The following is a 27,288-nucleotide window of genomic DNA, read 5'->3' as shown; positions in this document are numbered from 1 at the left end:
GTAAAAATACTTACGTATTAACAGCAATAAAAACGTAAATCATGTAACGTAAAGTGTGAATGTATATGAATTCCCATGTATTAATATTAAAATTGTGGCTTTAATGATTTAATGTTGTTTTTAGTCGAATTTATTAAAAGCAGTTTACTCATCTACTTAATATGAAATAACATTTCTGTTCGTGACTTGTGCTGCTCGTTTCGGAGGATTGCATAATGTTAAACAAGACTACAATTTAAAACCTTATGAATACATTTTCTGTAATTGTTTAACCATTTTGTAATATTTAGTTTGTTTGCTGTGAGACACAGAAGGCGTTTTCTCCTATGCAGTGACTGACAATACAACCATAAGATACACGGAAGCACAACATAAATTCACAAATCACATCCATTTTATTTGTTCGCTGTACTCCAAATCTTTAGAATCCATATGTTTGTAAGGAACAGATCCAAATTCAGCCCTTTATCCATCGATCTTCATTTTGATTCTCAGCAACAGCGATCGTTACAGTCAAAGCTCGCGCTCGTTATGATTCAAATTTGAAAGTAGCGCCACCCTCGAGAAGCGTTACGACATGGTTTACGGCACTGATATAGAACGCTCATTGGTTCTCATCTGCTTCGTCAAAGATTGCGACATGCCGTGTTTCAGTGGATTGACATTTGAAATGAGTGTCGCGCCTTCACGGAGAGAAGCTGAATTTATCATATTTTCATGGATTAATGAGTTAAATTCTGCTCTGTACCCTATAAAAAACTATTACCGCCAGAGAGGACTGTGACTGGAACTCATCATCATTTGAACTACTTTTGGTACCACTTTTGACATTTTCGCAAAAAAATAAATTATTGTGATTACGCTTGTTTGTCTGTCATTCTTTTATTTATATTAGTAGGTAGTTTAAAGAAATGGTTAGGGGTAGGTTTAGGGGTAGGTGTAGGATTAGTGGCTCAAAATATCGTTTTAATGTTATATTTTTACTAAAATTGTAATTTTCCTACACATTTCTGCCCATTATGTTTTATTCTTTTAACATTCTGTATAAAATGGGTAGGTTTAGGTTCGGGATGGGGTTTAGGGATCTTACATTTATCTACAAAACGATAAAAGGGAAATTATACATATATCTTTAAGACATGATAAGATTCGTAAATATTTTACGTTTTTTCGCTGTAAAAACGTAAGTATTTTTACGTTTTAGTGCCATAATTACGTCAATATTGTACGTTTTAGCACCTTTCTAAACGTACAAAAATGTACGTTTTGTGTCTTTGAAAGTTACGTATTAATACCTACGTATTAACAATGAGACCAGGCTGAGCTGTAATGTTCTAACACCGCATCGTTTCACACTGTACAAGTTTGGCACCATAATTCGGGGTTTACACCGCAAAACCGGTGCTAACCCTGTTCCGGAGCAGGGTTTCATAACCCTAACCCCTGAAAAGTTCCTTTACCCGGGGTTAAAAACGGTGTTTAGAACGAAGATAACCCGGGGTTAAGCGCACTGTGAAAAGCCCTCTTTCTTTTTCTTTCTTTCTTTCTTTCTTTCCATTTATTTGAAAATTATATATAAATTAATAATTCATTATTACTCAGTCATTCCTGAAGGGATGATAGCAAGATAACTGGATTGCCATCGTTCTCTTGTACCCTGACACTTCAAAAATGGCAGTGTGAGCATTGCTCATGATTGCATCATTGCAACATGCCCACAAGAAAACAATAAGAGCTAATTTGTGTCATCATTTTTGTATTTTGCAGCAGTTGTGCCTGGTCTTCTTGTTTAAAGCGTGTCAGGCCTTTTGATATGATACAGCCCCGAACCATCCCGCGAGCTCTCGGTGGGAGGACACGCGCGCACGCAATCCCACACACACACATTTGTCATCTCTTGATGTAAATGAGCCCCGTATTTACGGCTGGAACGGTGTTATCGGTGTGAACCGGGAGTGACTTCTGTGTAAGGACGGCAGGAGATGGCGACCATACTATTCATCACTGTAAAGACGCACACCTCGCGGTAACCTCAGCACACACGGTCATCTGACCGACACTGAGTATGGAGAGGATATGGGCCATTAGAATATAGCAGATTTAATGATGGACAGCTTTATGCTACAAATACCACAGTGATGAAATGTGCTGCCAGGGAAAAACTGAAAAGGGACAGCTGAGCAAAACTCTGTAGTCAGCCTGACATCAGCCAAGAAGCTGAAGGATAAAGACGAGATCTTCTTCACATTTCTTCGGTTTAATCCCTGTGGTCTCCTCAAACGCCAGCTCTCCCTCCCCGTGGTGGTTTTAAGTCGACAGGCCGGCACTCTTACACCTCTTCTGAAAGTTTCCCTGCAAAGCTCGCCTTGCGTGCGTGCTGGAAACTAGACGATCGCCCCATTTGTGGTGCTCTTTGAGCACTAGAGGCTTATGAAGTTGCATTAAGAGGTTGGGTACGTCCCTGTTTATCTACTTAGACTCCTTGATGGCCCGCCACTCCCGTGCTCCTCTGCAGATTTAGAGAAGCGCCAGCCGGCAGCCGTAAATGATGTCAGCCCAGAGTGAAAGAGAGCTGTTCCTCTAAACAAAAGCAAGCGATTAGATAACCACCTAGGGGATGGATAACCATGGGGCTGGGACTGAAAAGGTAGCTAATTGTTGTGAATGTGCGCCTTTGGCAACGTTCAACTTTCCGATCTGATGCCAGGATTCGCGGGCCCCGTGTTTTCTCTCGGGAGCGGTGGAATCAAGCCTTTGTCCGGCTGCCAAGCAAACCGATTTAGTCACACTCTGTTGCCATTTTTCTTTTCAAACAGTCATGTTTTACCCCCCGGACCCACTCGCCGGGTCCTGGAAAGTGCAGGGGATGTGCCGTCCCAATAGGGATCGGTGATAGGAGACGTCCTGAAAGCCCCTGGGCAGAAACAAAACTGTTTGGTTTCATTTGCAGGCCTGAGGTGAGAGCCGCCCACAAGATGGCCACCAGGCCTTGAGCTGAGTGATGACAGGAGGCTGAGATGTGATTTATCAGACAGTCTTATCGCTCACATCTTTTATTGCTTGACAAAGCCATGTCTTTCCATTTTATCTCTTTTTTTTCCCCAATGAACAGCAATTAAGGCTGACATTCCTTCAGATTCACTAGATTAATGTTTCTCTCTTGATGGTGACATAGCAGGGGTGAGAGAGAGTTGGGGACAGATGAAATAAGATGAATCTTCATAGACTGATCCTAATGAGCTCTATGATGAGGATATGCTGGATGTGTATTTATATTCATTGTGGTTTTTAGTGGATTTTAGGTTTTGTTCCTGAATTCCAAAAATTGATTTAAAATGTTGGAAGATTTTGTCCCTCTCGGTTTCTTCTGTCAGCACATTTGTTTTAGGAACTTTTCAGATATTACTTTCTGCAAGCAAACACACACCCAAGATGTTTGTTATTGGCTTATGTATTGTGAGAAGTTTAGTGTTTGAGAGATGTCAAAAAGTGAAGTAAAACCAAGAAGGTGGCTAAATGCTAATTAAACATCTCTCAAATGATCTAGCTCTGAAAATAGAGTTCAAACTAGACTGAATCCTTCAACATATGAAAGGTCTGTTCAATTCTTTATTATAAAATGTTGAAGAGACAACATATATATTTTTTAAATTTTAATTAAGCTCATTTGTAATTAAAGAAACGTCTTCAGTCTCTTAAATTAAATACAACGTTAGATGAAGGGAAAACAAGAACTCTGTACAAAATGGGGTCATTTTGTATTTTCAGAAAAACATATGAAGATAACTAATTCCAACACAATACATATTAGCCATTCCAAATTAGGTTGGTTGTTTCATTTTGGCATGAATTTTAAAAAAAAATTATTAAATAAATAAATAATAATAAAAAAAGAATTATGAAGTGTGAAATTGAAGGAAATAAGTGTTTGAGGTCCAAGCTTGTGAATTTTTGTGGCAGTAACTGGCCAATAGAGGGTACTGTTGCATTGCAAGTTCAGCACATAGGAGAGCTAGATTGCAAATAAATTTATCTTGTCAAGTGTGGTGGACACACTTAGTCCTTAAAACTGAACACAAATTTTAAGAATTTAATGTCCTCGGTTTGACATCGCATATGAAGATATTTATTGCATGAGCATTGCAATATAAAATATGAGGCTCTGTATATAAATTCTGGAAAAGTAGGCTAAACTAAATTTAGAGTTTGTGCTTCCAATATTTGATTTGTGATTCACCTCAGCAAGGCAGTTTATGTTGCTAAAAACAATGTTTTCTGTATTTTATTATGTTAGCACTTTTAAAGAACCACATTTAGGACTTTATTGAGATGAATTTTATATAATTTTGGCATTTCCTTCTGCCATAGGCACATAGAAGTTGTCTTTTATAGAACTATAGCCATAAATGAAGATGCTTGTGTGTCCAAATTCCCTATAAGCACCTGAGAAAATGCGGCCCAAAATACAGGTAACTTTATAAACATTAAATCAAAAATGTGTGCAATCAACATCAATAATGTGTATTAATTTCAGGTGTTTCATATCCTTTTTAAAAAATCATTTTAGATTCTCTCAATCTAAATGAAATACACTATTCCTACACTCTCATTGGTAATGTATGGAGGAGAAAGTTGGTTCTCAAAGTTTTTTTTTTTTTTTATCTGAGCCAAAACTATCATTATAGAGACAAAATGTATTGGCATACAGGGGGAAAACTCAATGCAAAACTGAGCAAAGTACAGGATGTGTCCAATGAATTCATGCAATAAATGAGGATTTTCAGCTGTGGGCAACCACTGCTTTTCAGAGAACATTTCATGTTTTTTATAGGGAGAATAATCCAGTAGCAGAGCCCGTATCAGCTACAACCTCCTCCAATCTTGATTTCCAGGAAGATGATGTCTCTAGATTTAAACATTCTTGTAAATCATAAAAATGTCATTTTTTGGCAACACCTGGAATTTTAAATGTAATTCAGTAACTCAGGCTCAGTTTCCTTGATATGTGACAAGAAATCTATCTATGTATCTATCTATGTATCTATCTATCTATCTATCTATCTATCTATCTGTCTGTCTGTCTGTCTGTCCGTACGTCTCAAAGAATTAACGTGAAAGTTGTGATGTCGTTTAACAGAGTTCAGGGGCGGAGGATATATCAGAGACAGCGGCAGGATATATGGCATTGTTGGCGAGGCTGTGCCACCCAGCGTCACATCCCATGATGGATAATGAGCAGATGGATCGACGCAGACACGCTCTCATTTGGGCACTACCTGCCTCTGAACTGGCACAAGCCAGACCCTCTGTGCGCCTATAGCGCCATGACTCTTCTTTACACACCAAGTTAATAAACTGTTGAAGGTAAAGTCTCCATATAAATTAAAATGGTAATAACTTGTCCTGTTCCCTACAATCCCATACTATTAGCTTACTTTTCCACAGCATGTTTTGAAATGTCTATCTAATTGGTTTCAATTTACACTAAACATGTTCACATATTACATGTTACTATAATTAAGTGCTATAGCAATAACAAAAAGAATGCCTAATTACGTGCAGTTCTAGAAAATAATTACATATTTAGTGCTTGTAGTTCATTAGTTTTCCTCAGTGTTAACACATGTATGAACACTAAAGTGTGACCTCTAATTTTTTAATTGAAGTGTCATTTTGAACAACTAGCATATAGTGACACCTCCGTTTAAAACTTGAACTTTAAAACAAGGGTGCATTTGAAAATGTAATGAATCATGGGAATTTATTTTTAATCAATAGTGATATCAAAGTGAAACATTTGTCACTATACGTCAGTTGATTTGACTTCAGTAGAACCAGCATTTTTTTTAAATTTTTTAAATAAAGGTTGGTTCTAATTAGAAAAAAAGGTTTAGAGCTTAATAAATTACTTTTTTACTCAAGTTTGTTGTTAAAGAACCCAGAAACCAATACGCTGATTTGAAGAACCTGCCCCCCAAAAAATCATAAAGTCAAAATGTAATTTTTAGAAGACAGTTTTTGCTAAACAAACCCACAGAAGAACCTTTACTTTTTCTTTACAGTTTTCAAATTTCATCGAGAAATGATCCAAAAAATCTGAGCCACATGACCAGCTTTCTTATTACTGATGCACGCTGAGCGTAAAACAGAAGCAAAAGAACGCCGCTTGCATTTCACCCAGTAAACTCAAATCATGCAAGTATGTGCAAAACACACCTCCCTATTTTCATTTCCTCCAGTATTCAGTCTTGCGTTTACACACATGCAACAGTTTTAGTCTAGTGTTCATTTGTTCAAATACTGTAGATGTGATCAAATTTTTTAATATGTGGATTTAAATGATAAAAACATATATTACATTGCCTACCAAAAAAGATTAAGAAATGTACACTGAACACTTGTTCACAATATTTTTTCTTCTGATTTTTTCCTTCTCCAAATGTGGGTTTAATTTAATAATGTAATTTCTGTAGGACATAAAACACATAAAGAAGAAATGTGATGTGAGTATATCAACGCCTGTCTTGTCTCATGTAATTTATTGCTTGTGAGGTAAACAGCACACTTATGTCTCACTGAAGTGTATTCTTTTGCATCCGTTCACGCTTTAATCTATCAAATGATCTGAGATTTTCTGATTTGAATATTTACTGTTAATGTATGACTAATAATATCACAGTTTATTTGCATGCATAAAATATGTACACATTAACATAAGCACGGGCAAACTCTTTTTTTCAAAATTTTTATTTTTTATTTTATAAAGCTATTTGCAGCCTTTTCCCCTTTAAATTCATCGCAAACGTTGTAGTCATGCAATATTGCATTGTTTTATTTGCACTAAAGCGGATACAGACAAGCAGTGCGCCGGTCTGTCAGGTGCTGTGTGTTTGTGCGCGTGTATGTATGTGTGTGTGTATGTATGTGTGTGTGTGTGTGTGTGTAAGACAGCGGCTCGCGATGTCCACGCTCTCCACCACTGTTCTGGTGATCCGATAGTTGTGAAAAGCCACCACTAGTCGCCCCCAGTGCTCTTGCAGTCTCCAATTTTCTTTCCCACTGTAGACTTAACGTCACGTCCGCACTTGAACTTGAATTTTATCCCATTGTACGGAGGCAGCCCTCGCCACAGAGACACAGAGAGCTCCCGGAGAAGCAGGACTCCGCCATCTTCATAGAGGCAGAAAAGGGAGGAAAAAAAGCTTCATTCATTTGGAAAGGAGGTGGCAAGTCCATGTCCCTGGTCTCCAGTGCGCAAAGCCGAATAGGGGAGCAAGTGCAAAGAGTTGGAGAGAGTGCAAAGTAACCGGGCATCGCATGCACTAAGAGCCCAGGAGAGAAGAAGAACTGTCCAGTGCTTGGCACACTCAAGTGCCAACTCAATTGGATTCGTTTTATCCAATCTAATAAGTAATGACCATTTTTCTTTTTTAGAATTATTTGGACTCAGAGAGAGAGAGAGAAAAAAAATCGAATTGCCTTTGACAAATCCACAAGGCGCAGACCGGACGAAGAGAGAGCCACCACAGGGTCCAACCTATCCAAACGCACCGGGTATCACATTCTGAGACATTTCCAGTGGTTTCTTCACAACTGTCACTCGTCAAGGATATTTTCGCCCTCGGACAGATCGCGCGCGGCACACAGCTGAAGTGCATGTGTGTGTCGCTGAGGTACTGAGCGTCTGCGCGTCTCTGGTCATCTGGAGAGCCGGAGCGCAAAGATACTTTCGCTTCTCTCACATTCACGGGACCCCTATCTCTCTATCCGCGGCTCGGAGCTGTGGCAGTTCTTTGGAAGTCCCAGGAAAAGTTTGTTACCGAGGAGGGGGAAACAAGCCCACGCCACGGACACGGAGGACAGAAGACGCGAGCCGACTATTCCTTGTGCGGGTCTCTGGGCGATGCCAGTGTAAATGCCAGGGCAATGTCCCGTCGCAAGCAGGGAAACCCTCAGCATTTGTCGCAAAGAGAAATTATAACACGTAAGTCAGTCTTTTGTTTTACTTATTTGTGGTTGTTTAGCGATTTTTTTTTTTTATCTGTCAAGTAATGAGAGTAACGATCTGTGTGTGTGAGTTTGTAGTGTTAGTGATGAACTGATTATATTAAAATGCGTTAAATCATTAAAATCTACAAGAACAGAATTAGAACAGTTAAATTAATTCAATTAATTGTTAAGATATTTATGAGTTCCAGGTTTAAGCAAACAGTCAGGTTTATAGGCTTAGTGTTACTTAAAAGAATTAAAAAGTCTTTTGCTTGAAACTGAAGCTATTTAAATGATTAAATTGAACAATTTCTGGACTACCTTAAAATACAAATCTTTCATTTAGTGTGTTTTGTATTAGTTCTGTTGGTTAGTTTTAATAATAGGCTATCAGATAGTTTGGATTAATGTAAGAATTGTTAACAGGCCATGAGATCAGATTAAAAACTTAAAATTGCATTGATTATTGTATGTATTTGCAAAGTTTATGTAAAGTTAAGTTTAGTTAGGATAAACTGAAGTGTAGATGTATGTTATTGTAATATTTAAGCATAATTTCATAAATTATGCTAATTTAGAGTGAACATGGTGTATTTTTATTTTCTCTAGTTTAATCCATATATATATGAATTGGACATTTTCTTAGTCTATGTAAGTGGTCATTAAAATAATTTATTGCACGATAAAATACATTTTAAGGCCATTATTTATTTTGCCTGCTAAAATGGCTTGCTTGAGTTGTAGGCCTGTCTTCTCAAAACCTAATGCATTGTAACTTTACGTATCATGTTTCGTTTTAAACCAAAGTCTTTGCTATTTTTTTAGATATTTGTAGTAGTTCTCAAGGTGAGAAGCTACCTGTAACCACAGAGCACAGGAACGGTTTAAGGTTTTATTTTTGCAGTGCACACACTGCACTATTGCAGAGAGCTTGTGGTGGTGTTGTTTTTTTTTAAAACTAGGTTAAAATCGATTGTAAATGTGCAACATTTGTGCGTTTAAGTCTCTAGATGTGCACTCAAATGAAAAGAGGTGTCAGAGCAAGTTAAATTATTTAAATGAAATATAACTTGATGTCAAAGTATAGGTGATACAAATGTCAAGTATGTTTACTTTTACTTTAGCTAGTTATACTAAATAAGAAAATACATTTTTGAATTGGCTTCTTACACAACTCACCTTTTTATCCAAATGATGAAAACAGAAGTTTGCAAAATCAATATGAGCGTACAAAGAAACAAAGGAGGCATAGGTCTAATAATGTTTCTCACACTTAGCTTTGCCCCCGAGTCAAGGTTGTGACTGTAAAGCGTAGGTAATGTGAGGCAGATACTGAAATAGAGAGACTTTTTGTGACAAAGTTCCAAACAAAGACAGCAGTTATATTTTATTGCTTGATAATTTCCTTTTTAGAGACTTTTACATCATTTGGAAACAAATATATATATTCACACATCCAGAAACTAATTTTAAAACATATGTATTCTTCCTAAAATGCAACTGTTGCAGTAAAAAAAAATCAAATAACTCAAAAGACAATGAAATCCGTCCTGATTTAGTTTCATATTCATGCTTAACTGTAGTCTACAGAGCATAGATAATTCATAGCAGAACTTAGTGATGTAATGCCACCCAAATCTGTTTTGTGTTGCAGGGTTAGGGCCATGTATGCTGTGCATATATACACTAACACACACCATTCTTTCGCTAATGGTTTAATCTGTTGCTGTACGTACACACATGTACGCGGTTGCATTGTAAACATTTAGCATGCCTGTGCTTTGTGTGTTTGAATTTGCTGTTGAGTTTACAAATATGACTGAGTCTTACGAATATGACTATGACTTATGACCGAATGAGAATGGAGATGTTATTTAAAGCTTAATGCACATGATCTTGCTTGCATTGCATGTAGCTAGGTTTGCCAAAGGGCATGCGCTGCCCTTTTTGTGTGTGTCGTCCGCATATGCGATTATGATTATCATTTATATATATTTTTCTCATGTGCACCAGCATGTGCATGTATGCAAACCGATTGTGTTTATGGCATAAATGGCATCCGTTCAATATGCATGTAAAACAATCATTCTGGATTAGTAGAAAATGACCCTTTTTGAATTTCTGTCGCTATAGTTATCACATGTCCCATCAGTCATTGCATGTACAATGGCTGTGGTTATTAATTTGGGCTTTAAATTTCAGAATGCTCCAGTTACACCAAGGAACTTTCCCTGAGTGCTTTCTCTCCCTCTCTCTCACACACACACACACACACACACACTCACAAACGGACACAAATGCAGACGTGCACAGAGTAAAGCAGACGCCAGTTTAGACATCAAGCTTTTGTGTATTTTTTTAAACATGCACACAGTGAGAGAGAGAGAGAGAGAGAGAGAGAGAGAGAAAGGAAGGTGGTTGACTTTCTCCTTCTTAGAAACTAGAGATTGAAAGGTGTTCATTGCATCACCGGTGAATGAATATATAAGCTTCAGAGAGGTTCCTCAAACGTATCATGCCTTAGTGGTTTTTAATGCAGAGGGCACGTAGGCCAGGTGCTAGCAGATAGTCATCTGAGCTCAGGGGTATGTTCGTTCCTCATAGTTCAGAATTCTCGTCACATGCTGATGTGTACGAGTTTGTGGCTATGATTTTGATGTAACGAGTTTTTGTTTGTACTAGGCACTGTATGAATTTTTCGTGCACGCTAGCATGCGTGCAAATGTGCAAGCTCAAAGACCCAGTGCCAGCTTGTTAACTTTCATTCTGTTTGATATGTGAAATAGCTTCTTGTAGAGCAGCTAAATTAGCATGAAAATGTGGATGACAGTTGATATAGCCTATCTGTTTTTTCTTTGTAATAGTCAAATTTTGCCTTAAATGTCAAGGTAAAAAACCTTGGTCCCCACCTCAAAGTTTCATTTTGAGGACATATTTGGAGCTGTAAACAAGGGTGTGTGTGTGTGCATGTCTGCTCGTCAGCATGTCTTCTGTGGTATTTAGTTTTGTTAACCACGGTGTCTTAGCTGGATTAGCCTCGAGTTAGTGAGAGGCAATTTTTGTCTGCTCAAGTGTTCAGGAGAGAGAGAGAGAGAGAGAGAGAGAGAGAGTATGTGTGTGTATAGTTTACGTCCACATGGTAATTTATGTGTTCTCGGCGTGAGCGATCTGCAAACTTTGCAGTGCTGTACATCAGTAGTTTTAATAGTTTATCAGCCTGTGGTTGTGTGCTACATTACACCACTCAAACGCATATTCTATAAACCCAGTGGTTTATTAGTTCTGCGTGAAATGCGACCGGTTGCAGTGTTTAGCGTATTTTCTTTACATATGTGGGAATTTTCATTCTATTTTATTGACTGAACTAAAATGCAGAGTTTTGTAGTTTTCTAATAAGAATTAATTATGAAAATCACATATCTTCCAAACCCTCAATTTACTATAATTTTTAGATACATGTTTACGTTCACTGAGTGTATTCATGTGAGGTTGTCATCACTGAATTGGCTGAATTTAAATTCGATTTTGACACCAATTTGTCATGTCAGCGTAGTGCCTTTTATACTGTAGAGCTTTAAAAATAAATCTAAAAGCGAGTTAACAGATGCCATCTTCAAATAAAGGAAATCAGATGACAACGAGAAGGCAATTCTTCTCCGGTGAGCTGCGGAATTATGAAGTTGTAAATAAATTTTCATCTTGCTTGAGATGCATGTTTCACATTAGACCTGCCAGCACAGGAAACTGTCTTTATCGGAACTTTGCTTTGAATATGTTTAAGGACATAAATTTTAAGCCATGACTTCATGTCATCACGTCTGAGAGAATTTAATTTATGATAATAGCTCGAATCAAAACATATTCTTAGCTATTTGGATATAAACATTAACGTATTTGATTATAGTAACAAAAAAAAGGCCAGATATTTGGATGCAGGCACAGGCGTTAATACAAGAGGTGTGCAGCTGCAGAAATCCATAAAAATCCTTTTTTTCTTTTTATTTATTTCTAAAATGTTTGCTTATTTATTTGTAATTTACAAAAGTATGCATGAATTAGGCAGGGTTTTATTTTTTTCATTTTTTCATTTTTTTTTTTTTTTTTAAAAAGGGCATATTTTAAATTAAACTAAACAGGTCTGAAAATATGTTCCTTTTTAAATGCTCATTTTATTAATTTCTTTTATAGTTCAGGGACTCAAATGTCCTTGTTTTTATACAGTTTTGTCTGTGTGCTGAATTGGGCCACCTTGCATTTGCAGTGCAGAGTTTGCTGGCCATGACCTGCTAGGGGGAGCTCTAAGTCTGCCAGAGGGGGTGGAAATCAGTTCTGAAAAAGTGTAAAAACATATTTCCTAAATGTACTTAAATGGTTAAGTCTAGTGAAATAGGGGGCTGTGGCTTCCGACGACTCTGCATAGATGTTTCAAACGATACTGCCATTAACACACATGCTCAGATGCAAACTGTCAACGCCTCACAGCAGCAGCTGGTCTTAAAACATGATGGCTCTGTCATTCTTTTTTTTTTTTTTTTTTTGTACTTTGTCTTTAGAGCTCAAGCACTTATTTAATTATTTACAGTGAGAGTTGGATCGCTTCTCAGTGCTCATTTAGATGTGTAATAAGTATTTGATAGGTGTAGCTTTAAATATAGATAGGACATCAAGCGTGACACCAAAACAAACAAATTTAGGTTGAACGTAGCCTCGTTCGTTTTTCCAAGCATGCTTAAAAGTGAATGATGAAGTGGCTCTGGAACTTGTGGGCCCCTTTGACTGAGGACCTATTGTTCTTGCCATCTAAATAAATAAATTTGAATCTGTGATATAAAAAATGGTAGCCTCTACAGAGCTTACACACTCCAAATAACAATGGGCAAAAAATGTCTGCCTGGCACGTTTGATTAATATGCTTGCATATTCTCTCTTCCATTCAGTTTCAGGTGCCTTTTGTTTGCGCCATGAGCGGGAGAGTGAGAGAGCAACAGAAAACCCTCTCTGATGAAATGTACAGTCTGTCAGTATAAATGCATCAAGGCGACTGAATCCTTTGGACGGCATCAAAAGTGGGCATAGTTTTCCATGGCTTGATTTATGTGACACAGACACTCGTAATAGTGGCTTGAGTGTTTGACGTCCCACAGCTGGATGAGTTCTGACCAGCTCCGAGCATGGAAACGCTCCGCTTCCTGAGCATCACATGAGCGTGTTGTGTGGGAATGTGTTACTAGTTCTGCAACTGTGATATATACGTGCCTTTTAGTGTTATTTCATTAGAAACAAAAGCTTTGCAGGAGAAAAAAAGAGAGAGATGCTAAGCTTCAGGTGAGATTTAGTTGTTCCAGCTACTCATAATTCCTTGTGAAAATATTAGGTAATATCTCCCTGATGAGATTTGCCGATAAAGGGTTAGCAATGCTTAGACGGGCTCCCAGTGGACATCATCATGTTAATCTCTTTTTACCTGCAAGACGACCCATTTTCTCCCCCCCCCCCCCCCCCCCTTTTTTAATTAAACAATGGACTAGTGCCGCCACAGCGGCCGAGGATCACGCTTTTAAAATTCCACCACCGCCGTGTGCCACGATGATCCCTGTTCTCTTCTTGTTAACAGCTTCATTTGCACATGCACCACGCTTTGCGCTCACACATGCATGCCACCACCGCGCACGCATTTACTAGTGTTTTAAAACCTCGCTGAGGCGCTTTGCATCTGCACAGAAGCGCTCTGCAAGCTAAATATCCTGAACAAGTGCGGTTCTTAGTTTTTTATTTTATAGGATTTGCGAAGGCCTTCAGGCTAACAGTCTTCTAAAACAGCTAAACATGATGGTGTCACTTGTTTTATGTAATGCATTTTGACACAAATTTAGCTAAACAAACAGGTCGCAGAGAAGTTTTTAAGCAAGAGAAAACAGGAAAAACTAGAGGCCTAGCGCAAGGCGGAGGTTTGCGGTTTGAGCGTTGGTGCGCTTGACTGTAGGTTACAGATTAATGACAGACTAATTAATTCCTGATAAATTCCTGTAAGGGCTGCTGATACATGTGCATGTGTTACACAGGCCTTTTGCATGCACGACGAACGTGAAATGACTAGAAAGACGGCTGCCGTTGACTCGCTACCTCTTCGTCAATCTGTTTGTTTGTTTGCGTGCCATCTGAGTGGAAGGCTCAACCCAAATCTATCCTGTCCTTCTCAGCTAGCCTGCATCTCCGTTATGTGCTTGGGTAGTGGATATTTCAGAATTTTACTTTGTGGGCTGGTGTGGTGAGGTTTGTGTACGTAGCAGCGCAAATACCGAAGCCCCCACCCACTGCTTCTGCTCTTGTGCAGCTTGGGCTGATGGGAAACATAAGAAAATAACGCACAAACAGTAAAGCAGAGCTTTTATTGTTTGATTAGGTCCCTTCCCTGGCTTTCATTTTCAGCACGCTCTGCCCTCCACGCACAGTTCTGTGAATGGCTTTAATTGGCACGGGGTAAATCTTTATATCTGGACAGCATTAGAAAGTCTTTCAAGATTTAAATACGAAAATTTATGGACCCAGTAAAAAACAATATGAAATCTGTTAAATGGTGTGTGTTGTCTAATTAGGCCCTAACGGTTGCAATTGCTAAAAAACCTCTCTGAAAACCTGTTTGTCTGAGACCTTTCGTCCTGATATCGCTACGGAAAATCTCAACAGCTCAACCGTGAGCCAAATAGCGCTGAACGTTAATGGTGAGGTTTGCAGGGTGACAGTCCGAGGATGAAAGGTACGCTAACGCTGGGCTGCTAAAGCGCTGTTACATAACACACAGACCTTTGTGTGTTTTGGAGGGAAAGCCAGACTGTACCATGATCAGCCAAATACCTGTCAACAGCAATTTGGTTCCTCACAAACAAAGAGACTTCGTAAGTATGAGTCAGAGGGCCCATGAACAATGGTGCGTAAATCCAGAATGGAAAAGGATAAATCCAGAACTGTGTTAAGACGTGCCTTGTTGATGTGTTCGTTTTTGGAAGCCATGTCTTTTTTTAGTTTTATGTTTTCCAGAAATCCCATTAGTGTGCATTCTGACTCATATAAATGTCGATTTCTGAGGATTTTTTTTGAACATTTCCATGTTTTACTTGCAGGTACTTTGTGTATGAAAAAATTGCCTACTGTATTTATTGCCCTTTTTTCATTCAAAAATGAAATTGAGGTAAAATAGTAAGTGTATTTTATCCAAAGTCGAGATTTCATTTCATATCATTCTTTTTTTAAGCCACCTATAAATATTATTCAGACTGTCTTACTTCCACTGTCCCTCACTGTCTTTCTCTCCGGCTGCCAGAGAGTGCTTGATAAAGACAAATAACATTTGACATTTCGGTGGCCCTGATAGAATTATATGGAGTATTTGTTGAGGGATCAGAGAAAATCATGAGCTGTAATGTTACCTTGGTGACAGCATTGTTATCGCTGGTGGATGAGTGTGTGTGTGAGAGTGTGAGTGTGTGTGTGTGACGGTGAGGAATTGCAGACTCTCACCTGTTTGCCTAGAGCAGGAAATGCAAACCGTCGGATCGGGCCTGCATAGTTCAGTCTCGTACCTTCAAGGGAGTTATATAAAAGAAAAGATCTCCCAAAATGAATATTCTGTCATTTATTTAACCGCTTGTCTTTCCAAACCTGTATGACTATCTCTCTCTCTTTTTTTCTTCTTCTGTGGAATGCAAAAGGAGATATTTGGAGGAATGTCTGAGCTGCTCTTTTCCATTAAAGCACTATGACAGTTGTTTATATACTATACTCTGAGTCTTCAACTGAATTCAAGTTATTTGTTGAAAATTCTCTTTAAAGTCATTGCTCTCTTTTATTGTATTAAAAACATTCTGCTGCTCGAACATTCTAGATGAAAAAATATCATACAGGTTTTGAATAACATGAGGGTGAATTAATGATATATTTATGGTGTTTTACCCACTTATGGATTGGTTCAGAATCTATAGTCAAGTCCAAGACTGTACCGTATGTTTACATGATTACAACACCTGGGGTGTGTGTGTTTGTGTGTACGGGGGTCCCTTCTTTTGAAGTGCGTACTAGCGGCGTTGCTTGCAAGCAGCGTGTTTCCTGTGGTTGGCACAGACAGAGCAAAAGAAGGGGACAGAGGGAGAGAGAAAATTTCAGCTGCGCTCGTTCTTTACCACTCTGGGTTTTTTTCTCCAGCTGTCACTTTGATTCAGGTCTGTGCTAGACCTATGACACATTAAACTAACGCTTTCCACTAGCGCACCTTAAATTCTCTCCCACAGTACAGAGAGGCTGCAATCTCACTCCCACCGTCTGTTACTTAACTTTGCTTATTACTTTTTTATTTTATTGTTCAACTTATTACCTGTTTGGCCAATTATAGCTGTTTAATTGAGTTTATTACAAATATCTAAAATATGCACTGTGGTTTATGAAGTAAATCATAGAAAATTACCTCTTCCTGTAGTGGTGTGTATGATAGGGTTAGTCGTTCCAGTGTGTGTTTGTGTGCATCTCTGCTGGTGCAGCTTCCCAGGATGCACAAATGCATGACACACAAACAGGCGCACATGCACGCATATTGCTCATGTACATGCCTGCAAGCAATCTTCATTTATTGGTTGAAATGCATATGCTTTTTTATGCATGTGCTCACAGGTGCAAATACAGTTACAGATATATGTAAAACAGTTTTTGTTGTGAGACCTCCCCCAGTGATGGAGAAATATATTTACAGTGTCCCCACAATGAACTTGTGTTCAGACAGCGTTTTTTTTTTTTTTTTTAAAGTGTTATCTTCATATTTGTGGTAATATATAATATGTGAGAAAAAAAAAAAAATTAGATAATTAGTAAAAAGAATACAAAAGAGGTTTCTATTTACTACTGGTCTCAGACTTTATATTATGACAGTAAATTTCTCTTTTCACACTAATAAGCAATATAATTAATTATCAAAAAAACAAACAAACAAAAAAATTCTTAATACCCATAAATGCAGTGGTTATAATTGTGTGTGTGTGTGTGTGTATATATATATATATATATATATATATATATAAATGTAAATTATATATATATATATATATATATATATATATATATATATATATATATATATATTTATTTTAAATTTTATAAAATAAAATAAATATTAAAATTTTAAAATTATTTATGTGAAATAAGTCACTGCAATGTAATCACAGTCATAATTTCAGTGGGTGCAGTGTATTACATAGGTTGATGAGTCTCTGTGCAGTCCTTTCTCTTTATTTACATGCAGACTAATCTAATGCACAGATGGTCTGATATTGCCCGGAGGGGGTCTGTGCTCCACTCCTATATGTCTGAGATGGGGGGCTGGATTTAAGGGGGGTTGAAGTACCTTAGTCATCTTCATTTATTTCCTTCATTATGGTGCAAAATCTGAACCCAGACACTATGTGTGCGGAAATAAAATAAGATATATTTTTAATGTTTTATGCTAACTGAAATGCTTCCTTAATACGATTCCAAAGTGTTCAGATGCTGTTGTTTAACAGGATGCAGATCTAAAGTCTCTCTAATGTAGTACGTATCGTCTGAAATAGAGATAAGAGAAGGTTTAGTGGTTTCGTTTTCAAAGTGCATTTCGAGCTTGACATTACAAATCTGTCCGCATTCATAATTTGGACCGTGGACAAATTGCAGATGGATGCGCAGGCTGCTCGTAATTTATCATCGAAAATTAGTGGTTAGGCGGTTCCTCTGGGAGATGTAAACAGGGCTACCTGTGTTGTGTGAGCAGAGTGGTCTGTTCCTCCATCTTTGTCTCGCTCAGCGTCTGTCTCTTCTCATGGCATTCCAGTGAGCGGCACGGTTTCACTCAGAGAGGCTTCTAGGCCTCGTACTGGCAAAAAGCGCATAACGTGCACAAGCCAAATTTAAAAATTAGAACAATCTAATGAATTAGATCCTAATACCACAGGGTTGTTGTTGTTCTTCTCACATTTGTCATTTAGGCTCTGACAATTTGAGAATTTCTCCCTTCATTTTCCTCCCAGATTTATGTGCACTTCAAAAAACCACACCTGCTCGCTGTGTGGCTGTAAGTGTTGCTATGGTAGTGTTTTTCTTCTTTTTTTCCTGCTTTCACCCAAATCATGCAGCGTGTTGAGTAGAGAGAGCATGAAAGCAGTGACAGGAAGCTGAAGAGTGTAAAGTGGCAGTCAGAGAAGTGTTTGTCTAGATCTTATGATTAGTATGGCGCAAGGATAAGCTGTCAAATGTAACATCAACAGAGCTGTCTGTCAGGGGGTCCCGAGGGGGCTTTGTCAAGGGCCTCTACTGTCTTTGATAATACTGCTCTTGCACTCGGCGTTGGGCTACAAAGGGCCGATTGTGGCCGCGTGCTGAAAGGTGAAGCTGAAATTTCAAAATGGAGGCAGAGGGACTGAGGTTGTCCGGCGTACTCTGTGGTTTCAGCGCCCGTCGCTCTGCGCTGTTTATCTAGGTGACAGAATCAACCAGAAGATCTGCAGGGCCTCTTGCTCTCATGGCTGTGCAAATATCTCTCACAGCCAAAAACGGAGCCCTCCCTCCTTCCTCCTTGCTTTTTTTTCTCTCTCTCTTCTCCCTTCAGACTCACTCTCTTTCTGTTTCAGGTCTGGCGGTCTCATTCTCAACCTCACAAGTACTGTATTGTATATTAATAACAGTTCCTTGCTCTTGGGTCTCGGCCTCACATATGGATGTTTATCAAGAGTTGGCTGGTTACAGGACAGAACATGCCGAACGAGAGCGAGGTGCCTCGTGTGTGGCCGCTGGGATGATTAAATTGAAGTCGGCCTTTATTTTCTGCTCTCAAAGTTTAGTGGGACTGTCATGGGACATAGGTGAATGCTTAAACGGGCCCCAACATTCATTTCCTTTATTTTAACAAGCTGCCAAATAACGAAATGCTAAATGAACTGACCCTGAACTCTCCGAAAATGTGTGATTGCATCTCAAGTTCCACACCATTTGTATTTTATTTCAATTTCCTGCACTGATGTGTTCAAATCAGGTTTTTGCTTCATGAAGTAGTGTATGAAGGTGGCTAGGGATGCAGTTTAGGGATACAGGGGGAAATTATGAGTTAAAGATGAATCAGCATTTGCATTTAATTTGCATAAAGTGACTAGTGTATTTCTGAGTGAAGCAGGAAATAATTTAGAGTGAGACTTGATTTTATTTGATTGGATTGTGAGGGTGTATTATGTTTTGCTATTATATTATTGGTTAATAATTTTTGTCACCCAAGTGGCCAATATTTTATTTCAATTTCCCATACTGATATATATTAGTTTTCTCCACGCATTAATTTGTGTAAGACGGCAGGCTAAAGAATCTGGAAGTGGAAAAATACAAGGATACAGTGGCAACTGAGGTAAATATGAATGAACGTGTGTGAAACAGAATATTAAGCAAGAAAAGAAAAATGGGTTAGACTTTATTTTAAGGTGTCCTTGTTACAGCGTAATTATACGTTTAAGTTCTGAGTAATATTAATCATCTGCATGTACTTACTATAGGGTTAGGATTAAGATTGAGTTTGGTTTAGGGTTAGTTGCATGTAATTACGCATAATTTTTAGTTATTACTATAGTAACTACATGTAACGTGTGACAAGGACACTGTAAAATAAAATGTTACTGAAAAATGTAGTTTTAGTATTACTGGTTAATAATTTTACTCATCCAAGTGGCCAGTATTTTATTTTGAATTCCCATACTGATGTGAACTAGGGTTATTTTTCCATGAATTAGACTAAGAAGGCAGCCTAAAGGATCTGGAAAAGGAAAATTATGAGCTAAAGATGACATTTGTAAATGCGTTTAATTTGTATGAAGAGATGTGAAACAGAATATTATGTGGGAAATAATCTAGGTTGGGACTTGAATTTATTTATCAGGATCTGATTGGATTGTGAAATTGGATTAAACGTGTTATTCCATGGTATTATTGGAATATTTTTTCCCCACCCACATGGCCTCGGTTACATCAGCAGAAATGAAAGTTATTTCAGAAGTTGACAAAGTTATTGAGATTAAATCATTTTTATTTGTTTAGACTACTGCACAGATGGAGATTTTATTGAGATTTCATGTTGTCTCAAAACTCTTCTTCCTTTTGGTCTTCCTTGTAGCGGAAGCTGAGCATGTGGATGCGGGACTGGCCGTGGCTGATCTCCACTCTCACTCGCTGCTGGATCCCAGCATGCCTGGGCCTCTGCCTCCGGGCTTGGGCGACCACGACCTCCTCACCTGTGGCCAGTGCCAACTAACCTTCCCACTGGGGGACATTCTGCTCTTCATCGAGCACAAGAAAAAGCAATGCCAGGGTCTCACGACCGGCCACGGCTGCTACGACAAGATGGCGGACCGCAATAGCCCCTCGCCGCCCCACGCTGAGCTGAGGAAAGTGGTGGAACCGGTCGAAATCGGAATCCAGGTGACACCTGAAGAGGAGGACGATAGACTGTTGACGCCCCCAAAAGGAATTTGCCCCAAGCAAGAAAGTGGCCTGGCAGGTAGGTCAAACTCTCTCCAGAAAAGTTTTCGAGCAGGCATAAGAAGCTGACGTTAATGAACTCACACGTTCTCTCGCGCCAGCGTGTTTTCTAATACTGATGTGCACAAACGTACACTTACAGCCTGCAGAGTTGCAGACAAAGGGAGACACACACTCATTTACCTCGGTAGGACTCTGGGCGTCCTGTAGTGATTGTGATACCGCTCATCTGCGAGCCTCAAGAGAGATTGTTTTTCCTTCAGCTGATTTCATTAGGGGAGCCTACGCCGTGCAAAGTGAAACATCACATTACTGACTCAAAGCCCTAAAACCCCCTGAAGGACTCTGGTAGTTGAAACAAATTGTGCAAGACGTGACAGAGAACTCACCCTACTTTCATGGAGAAATCCAGCCTGAGCCATCTGCTTAAAAGGTGAAAAGCTCATTAAAATTCAAATGCTCAAAAAAAAAAAAAAAAAAAGAGAAGGAAAGAAATAGAGTAGGATTAAAAGAGTGAGTTTCCTATTGAATGGGGTAAAGAGGCAGTTTAGTTTAGTCCAGCTGTAGGGAGAGAACTCTCCCAGTTATCTTACAAAACAGCGCAGTCAAGTCCTTCACAAAGAAGCCGGAGGGATCTTGGGAAATGGGTCTCATAAAATAATATTCTAGGTTGGACAAAGTTACCGGGGGAAACGCAGGGGAGCGGCTTATGACACTGCCTCGGTTTTTAATAACGTCGTTTTTTAATGCCTCGCAATCCTTATTTGCGAAAGTTACCCGCGGCATCGGAGACAATTTATTCCGTGCCACCACAATGCCTCGTGTATTTAAATGTCTGTAATAATGAGGCCGCTGCTAAATTACTCAGTACCTCACATGATGCAGGCAGACTTCACTCCCAGACTGACTGACTGGCTGGCTGCTCGCACAGAGAGAGTGTTGGCGTCAGTTGTGAAATATGATGCAAGCGTTCACACAGTTACGTGCAAACTGTTCCACTACAGTTCGTCAGTTAAGGTTTTTTTTTTTTTTTTTTTTTTTTTGAAGACTGAAAGGTAAACGTGTGCTTTGGTAACCACACAGTTTTCTAAATTAAGAGGTTAGGTCAGGGTCCAGAAATGAAAGTTTTAGTGCACCAGAAAATAGTCAAATTGACCTTTTATATTCTTCATATTCTAATTTAATTATAATAATTACTTTTTAAATAAAAATAATGCACACTACAGTTAAAGGCTGTTTTTAGGTAACACTTTAGTATAGGGAACACATATAAACTATTAACTACGACTTTTCACTCAAACTCCTAATTTACTGCTTATTAACAGTTAGTAAGGTAGTTGTTAAGTTTAGGTATTGGGTAGCATTAAGAATGTAGAATAAGGTCATGCAGAATAAGGCATTAATATGTGCTTAATAAGTACTAATAAATAGCCAATATTCTAGTAGTATGCATGCTAATAAGCAACTACTTAAAAGACCCTAAAATAAAGTGTTACTGTTTTTTTCTTGCATGTTAGTGACAAATAATTCAGGTGAAGATAACACTTCCCCCCTTTCTCTGAAGAAACATTTTTGATGACTTAATATCCTTCACATATATGTGTTGTGAAGTTCTAGAGGAAAAGATATGCAAGCACCCTAAATTTACATTTGAAGTGACAGTCATGATACATTGCTTACACCAGTAAAAGTTACATTTCATTATAGGTTGACTGTAAATTATTATAATTTCACTTGCAATTGACTCTTGGCAGGAGTTTGGAGTGGACTATGTTTGCAGTGTATGATGTAAACCTTTAAATGACTTATTCCTGAGTATACAGAATTTTTGTTCTTAAAAAAAATCTCATTTTGTAAATGTTAAACAAAACATTAGCTTGTTTTTTTAAGGATAAAAAGAAAAAAAAAATCACTATTTATCTTCTAGTGTGAATTTAAAAGAACTGTGATTACCCAATTCATGTTATTTCAGTCAATGCCATACAAAATGACTAAATCTCTCTTCATTTGACCCACCTTTCTGCATTGAAAAGTAGTTTTAATCTCATTTAAACTTTAGAATTTGAAAAATGGGATATTAAAATGAAAGGTGAACATTTGCCTTTGTAAATCATATTGCAGTTAGCAAGAGTAAGTTTTACACCTTTCATTAATTCAGGGCTGGAGAGGGAGGCAGTTCACAGAGAAGAATATAACGGCAGATGAAACATCCTCTGAAAGTGATTAAGACGCTTGAATGTCAGCTTGAGCATGCGGCTAAACACTCACAGGCTGCCTTGTATTCATAATTGCCTCCCAGCAGGTTAAAGTATTCTTTTATGCTAAACCTTTCCCGTTCCATTTGTTCTCGACGTGAAACAGAAAATGACACGCAAAAAAAAAAAAAAAAAACACTCAGCCACTCCGCCTTGAAAATAGCAGTGGTACTCTTGCTCGGCAAAGCACGGATCATTTTTCATGAATTTGTTTTTTTTTTTCTCCTATAATATATCCATCTGCTTCAAGGGGAAAAATGACTGAGAGAGAGCATGAGAATGCAGGAGAGAGAGAGAGAGATATGGATGAAGAAGACCACTTCTGGATCCATCAATAAGATTCCAAAAGCTAACTCTGATCAGACCAACATTATCTTCACAAGAGTTCCCTGCACTTCCAGACCCTTTTCTTTTCGGCCAGAGTGCATTTTGATCTTTTCATTAAACCGTCCATGTAACCTTGACACACGAGCACTGTTGTGACAGGGCTTAAACTCTACTGCTTCATTCCCACATGTCAGCCTCCATCACATCAGCCCTCTCTTCTCTGCCTCTCACGTGTGATTCACCTATAGTCCAAAGGCAAGAGCATCATTTCAGGCATTACTTCTTTAAGTTAACATTCCCAATATCACGCCTCATATCTTGCGGTAATATTACAGGCATTTTAGGAAGAAAATCATCCAAGTGATTCTTTATTTTTGGTTGAGTGAAGGTACTGAGCGGCAACTTCATTAAGTCACATACGTAACCGTTCTCTAGAGACTCTGTAATGATAACTAAACATTGTGTGCTTTGCTCCGGAAACCCTATAATCAGTCGAAAAAGACCCCGTGATAAAGTATTCTGATTACTGAAATTGCTTTTAGCGATAATTCTCCCAGTGGCTTTTTCTTTATTAGTGTGTATGAAAAAGTCAACGTTATCTATGACAATACGGGACAGCCATTGAAGAGGAACCACTTGAGGGTTGAATTCAATATTTCTCGCATAAATATCAGCAGGACACAGGCTCGCTCGGCACCGTATTGTATTGCCACTTAGCCTTCTTAAGTTTCAGTGGAATTTAATTATATTTAATAGCCCTAATTAAATAAAATATGACATTCTGCATACCCTCAGGCAATAGGAACTGCTGCTGGGGGCAAAGGGAGGGCTTGGTTTGCGTGCAGGAGCCGCTAGAGCCCCTCTCATGTAGCACAGCGAGGTTAAAACAGTTCAGTGGCACTGAAAAATAGGGCCCTGAGATGGCCGACATAGCTAGCTGTTGCCACTATGCACCATTAAGCAGTCCAAATGTGAAATATGTACATAAATAAACAAATAAATAAGACATTTACCACCCCTTAATGCATCTAGATGGCTTAGCCTGCTGAAGCTGGCCAGGCATTTAATGGTACTTGTTATTTAATTATAGATCTCCGATAGAGGTGCTATGAACCACGGTGCATTGTGCTGAATGCTGAGGACGCCTTAATTAAAGAGCTATAATATAATGTGATCTCATGACCCTAAAACAAAAGGATAATATGATAATGAGATAATATTATGCATAAATTCCTAGAATGTGTATTTTTGGTTAAGGTAGACTCAGTCTAAAGTGGTCACATTATCACGTTCCAAACAGTCTGAATAATCTAATCTAATCTAATCATCTCTTAGTATCAAACTCTTTAGGAAATTTTAGTTTCCTATTTGTCTCTGCTGATGTTTAATTCTCAAAATAAGCTTTTGAATCCTTAGTCACTGACTTTGAGACATATAAGTGATCAGATGCGAAGTTTATACATTTTAAATATGCATAAAGTGTGATGGTAAAAGTTAAGAAGACTGTGTAAAGCTCTGTTTGTGTTACTTGTGTTGTGCAGTAGTCAAAATGGATGGTAGTGCTTTAGAGTTTCAAGATAATTGATTCAGATGGGGTGTAAATAAAAGCTTATTTTGCAAAGTATTTGGTGTTGGTTGTAATCAAGCTCTTGTTGGTTTGAATGTGTGGTGATCGAGCCATGTACCATTCAAAACCTACATTGCATTTGAGGTTAGCTTAAATATCAGCATGCAAATAAGAGTGACAAATAGGAAAAGAAAAATGTTCCTAGTTGTCCAGATATATTTGGTTACAGTTATGGTTGTGTTAATGTGATAGTTTAGAGCATTAGAATATAACAGCAACAGTTTTTGGTTGTTTGTTTAGTTATTTACTCATTATATTGACTGCCATTCAAGACGGGTAACATTTTTGTAGTTATGTTTAGTTGGGTATGTTTAAGCTAAACACAAGTATGCAAATAGGTGTACGAAAGAAGACTAATCGGAATTCATGCGAATTCGCTGTTAGATTCTGAATGCCAAGAACAGAGATTTTAGATCATTTGATTAATTTAATAATTAAGATTATTTGTTAAAACAAAGCTTATATGTATATTATTAAGCAGTTTGAGCTTAAATTAAATTAAGTTTAATACACTGTAAACCCAAATAAGTTGGCAAAACTCAAAAAATTTGAGGTAATCGGTTCCATCAAATTTTTTGAGTTAAGAAATTGAAAGTTTAAGTAAGCAGAACTGGCAGATTTCAGTTTCGTACTTATACACTTTAATTGCTCTTATCTTGAAATTTTTTAGTAATTCATACATTAAACTTAAAATTATCATGTAATCTACACTTACATTTTTAATAGTGGAAATTTAGCTAACCATAACTAGCTAATTCAACAAATGCTAATTGATAACAATGCTTTGATAACATTAGCATAGCAATTGTTGAAAGAGTACGGAAATATAGAACATTTATGATATACCTGTTCTCAAACTAAGCCCATGCTCCACTCATGATGGTAACCCCCCAAAAACCCCTACATAACAGAAACTCTTCTAAATCAGCATAAACATTAAATACTACTATATAATACTAATACTTCAATACTAAGTTTAATACTTAGGGGTTTTTGAAAAATGTCAGTATTGAGGAAGGAATATCAATACTGCAAGCACTGTAAATATATGTTTGTAAGTGACTGAAAATTGCATTAGTGCTCAGTTAAAACCTCACAGCGGGCTGCATCAGTTAGCTCACATTTTATCACTATAGGAACGCCAGCGGACCACGTGGTGAGATGGTGAACATGTCTTTTGCCGAGATAGGCCCCTGTTTCTGTCAGCATTTCACTCTCTCTCTCTCTCTCTCTCTCTCTCTCTCTCTCTCTCTCTCTTTCCACTCACACCATCCAAGCACACTCACACAGCTTTACACGTCTAACAAGTGCTGCGACAGGGGGAGTTATTTCTGACCCTTGGCTTGCCAGATCGTCGCAGTGAATATTTCATGAGACATGCTATATTTATAAAGAAATTTACCTCAAACACTTTCCTCTCTCACCCTGCCTCTCCTTGAGAGTGATCACACTGCTGGGCCCGTCGTTTCGGAGCCCACACCTGCCATTAATGCCGTCTCGAGTCTAGTGCCAGAGCCGTTTGTAGGTGTTATGCAAATCGATTCATTAGGAGCCAAAAGCGCTTGATGTTCGGGGCCTGACACCCTCAGTATCAGCATATTTGATGGTCACAGATTCATTGTGAATGGTAATTAAATGTGCACGGAGTCATTACTTCATTAAAAATTTTAACATGTACAGGAATGAATAGTACTTGAAAATGTCTTATCAGTAGTATAAAATAAGTATTATTTAACACAGAGCAGTTCACCTCATGGGAGCCGCCATGTTGAAATCACATGATCAGTTGAATAGGAATCACATTATCGTATTATTTTATTGGACACCTTTGCTCACAGCAAAGGTTCTGCTTTGGTAACTGAACATTTTTTCTTTCACTTTAGTTGCCACATTCAGCACAGAGTGCACTGTAACATTTTCATTGTACTTTCAGTTTTATTTTAGTGATAAAATGTGGTTGTTGTTATCTCAATAGTGAGACTGTGGTGTATCTCTCTTCTCAGAGCTTTTAATGCTCTGGAGAACGATCCGGTCCTGGCTTCAGTGATACTGAGCCCAGCCAGACGGTTCCTGTTACGTGCCCTCACTTCCTACCTATTTTTGAGGTTTTGCCCAGAAAGATTTGTTTCGGAGTTTCACTTGCAGTGGTGTGGTGCCAGCATGGTTTGCCAGCCTTGTAAACTGTGCATGATGTGCTTTGTTTTGAATTTTAGCATTTATTTAGATTTCATCTTTGTTTGTTATTAGGTATTAGGGTAACTATGTAGGGTGTTGGCTTCATTCAGGTTTCATCAGCTAGCATGGTTTAGTCTATCTTGCATGTACAGTTCACATTTTCTCTGATGTAATGTCTAAATTCAATATTTACAAAGCGGAATTGAGAGAACATGCGCTGCCCATTAGATGTTTAACATTGTTATGAAGCAGACTGAATTTTGAGTACATCAGAAGATGGTATATTTTTCTTATTTCTGCCCAGCAGAGATGAACATGCACAGTCCAGAATAAACAGATATTTGGATCCTCCCTCGCTGCGCAGAACATCTCAATTGAGAG

The 27,288-nt window shown here is 38.2% G+C and overlaps 1 protein-coding gene across 3 annotated transcripts in view; it reads left to right on the top strand.

Annotated features, from left to right (window-relative positions):
- The first annotated feature begins 6,265 nt into the window (after positions 1-6,265).
- The window catches only part of bcl11ba (BCL11 transcription factor B a), a 52,491-nt gene continuing 31,468 nt past the window's right edge, over positions 6,266-27,288 (top strand). The window contains exons 1-2 of one of the 3 annotated variants that reach the window (XM_051868532.1): positions 6,266-7,984; positions 20,159-20,546. In XM_051868532.1, coding sequence (XP_051724492.1) covers positions 7,927-7,984; positions 20,159-20,546 — 446 coding nt within the window. In that variant the 5' untranslated portion in view covers positions 6,266-7,926. Of the gene's footprint in view, positions 7,985-17,701; positions 19,400-20,158; positions 20,547-27,288 lie in introns of those variants that run through there. The other 2 variants (XM_051868533.1, XM_051868534.1) reach the window with 2 other exon arrangements.

The sequence above is a fragment of the Ctenopharyngodon idella genome, chromosome 17 (assembly GCF_019924925.1).
Source record: "Ctenopharyngodon idella isolate HZGC_01 chromosome 17, HZGC01, whole genome shotgun sequence".
Classification (NCBI taxonomy): Eukaryota; Metazoa; Chordata; class Actinopteri; order Cypriniformes; family Xenocyprididae; genus Ctenopharyngodon; species Ctenopharyngodon idella.
This window is presented reverse-complemented; position numbering and strand designations above follow the sequence as displayed.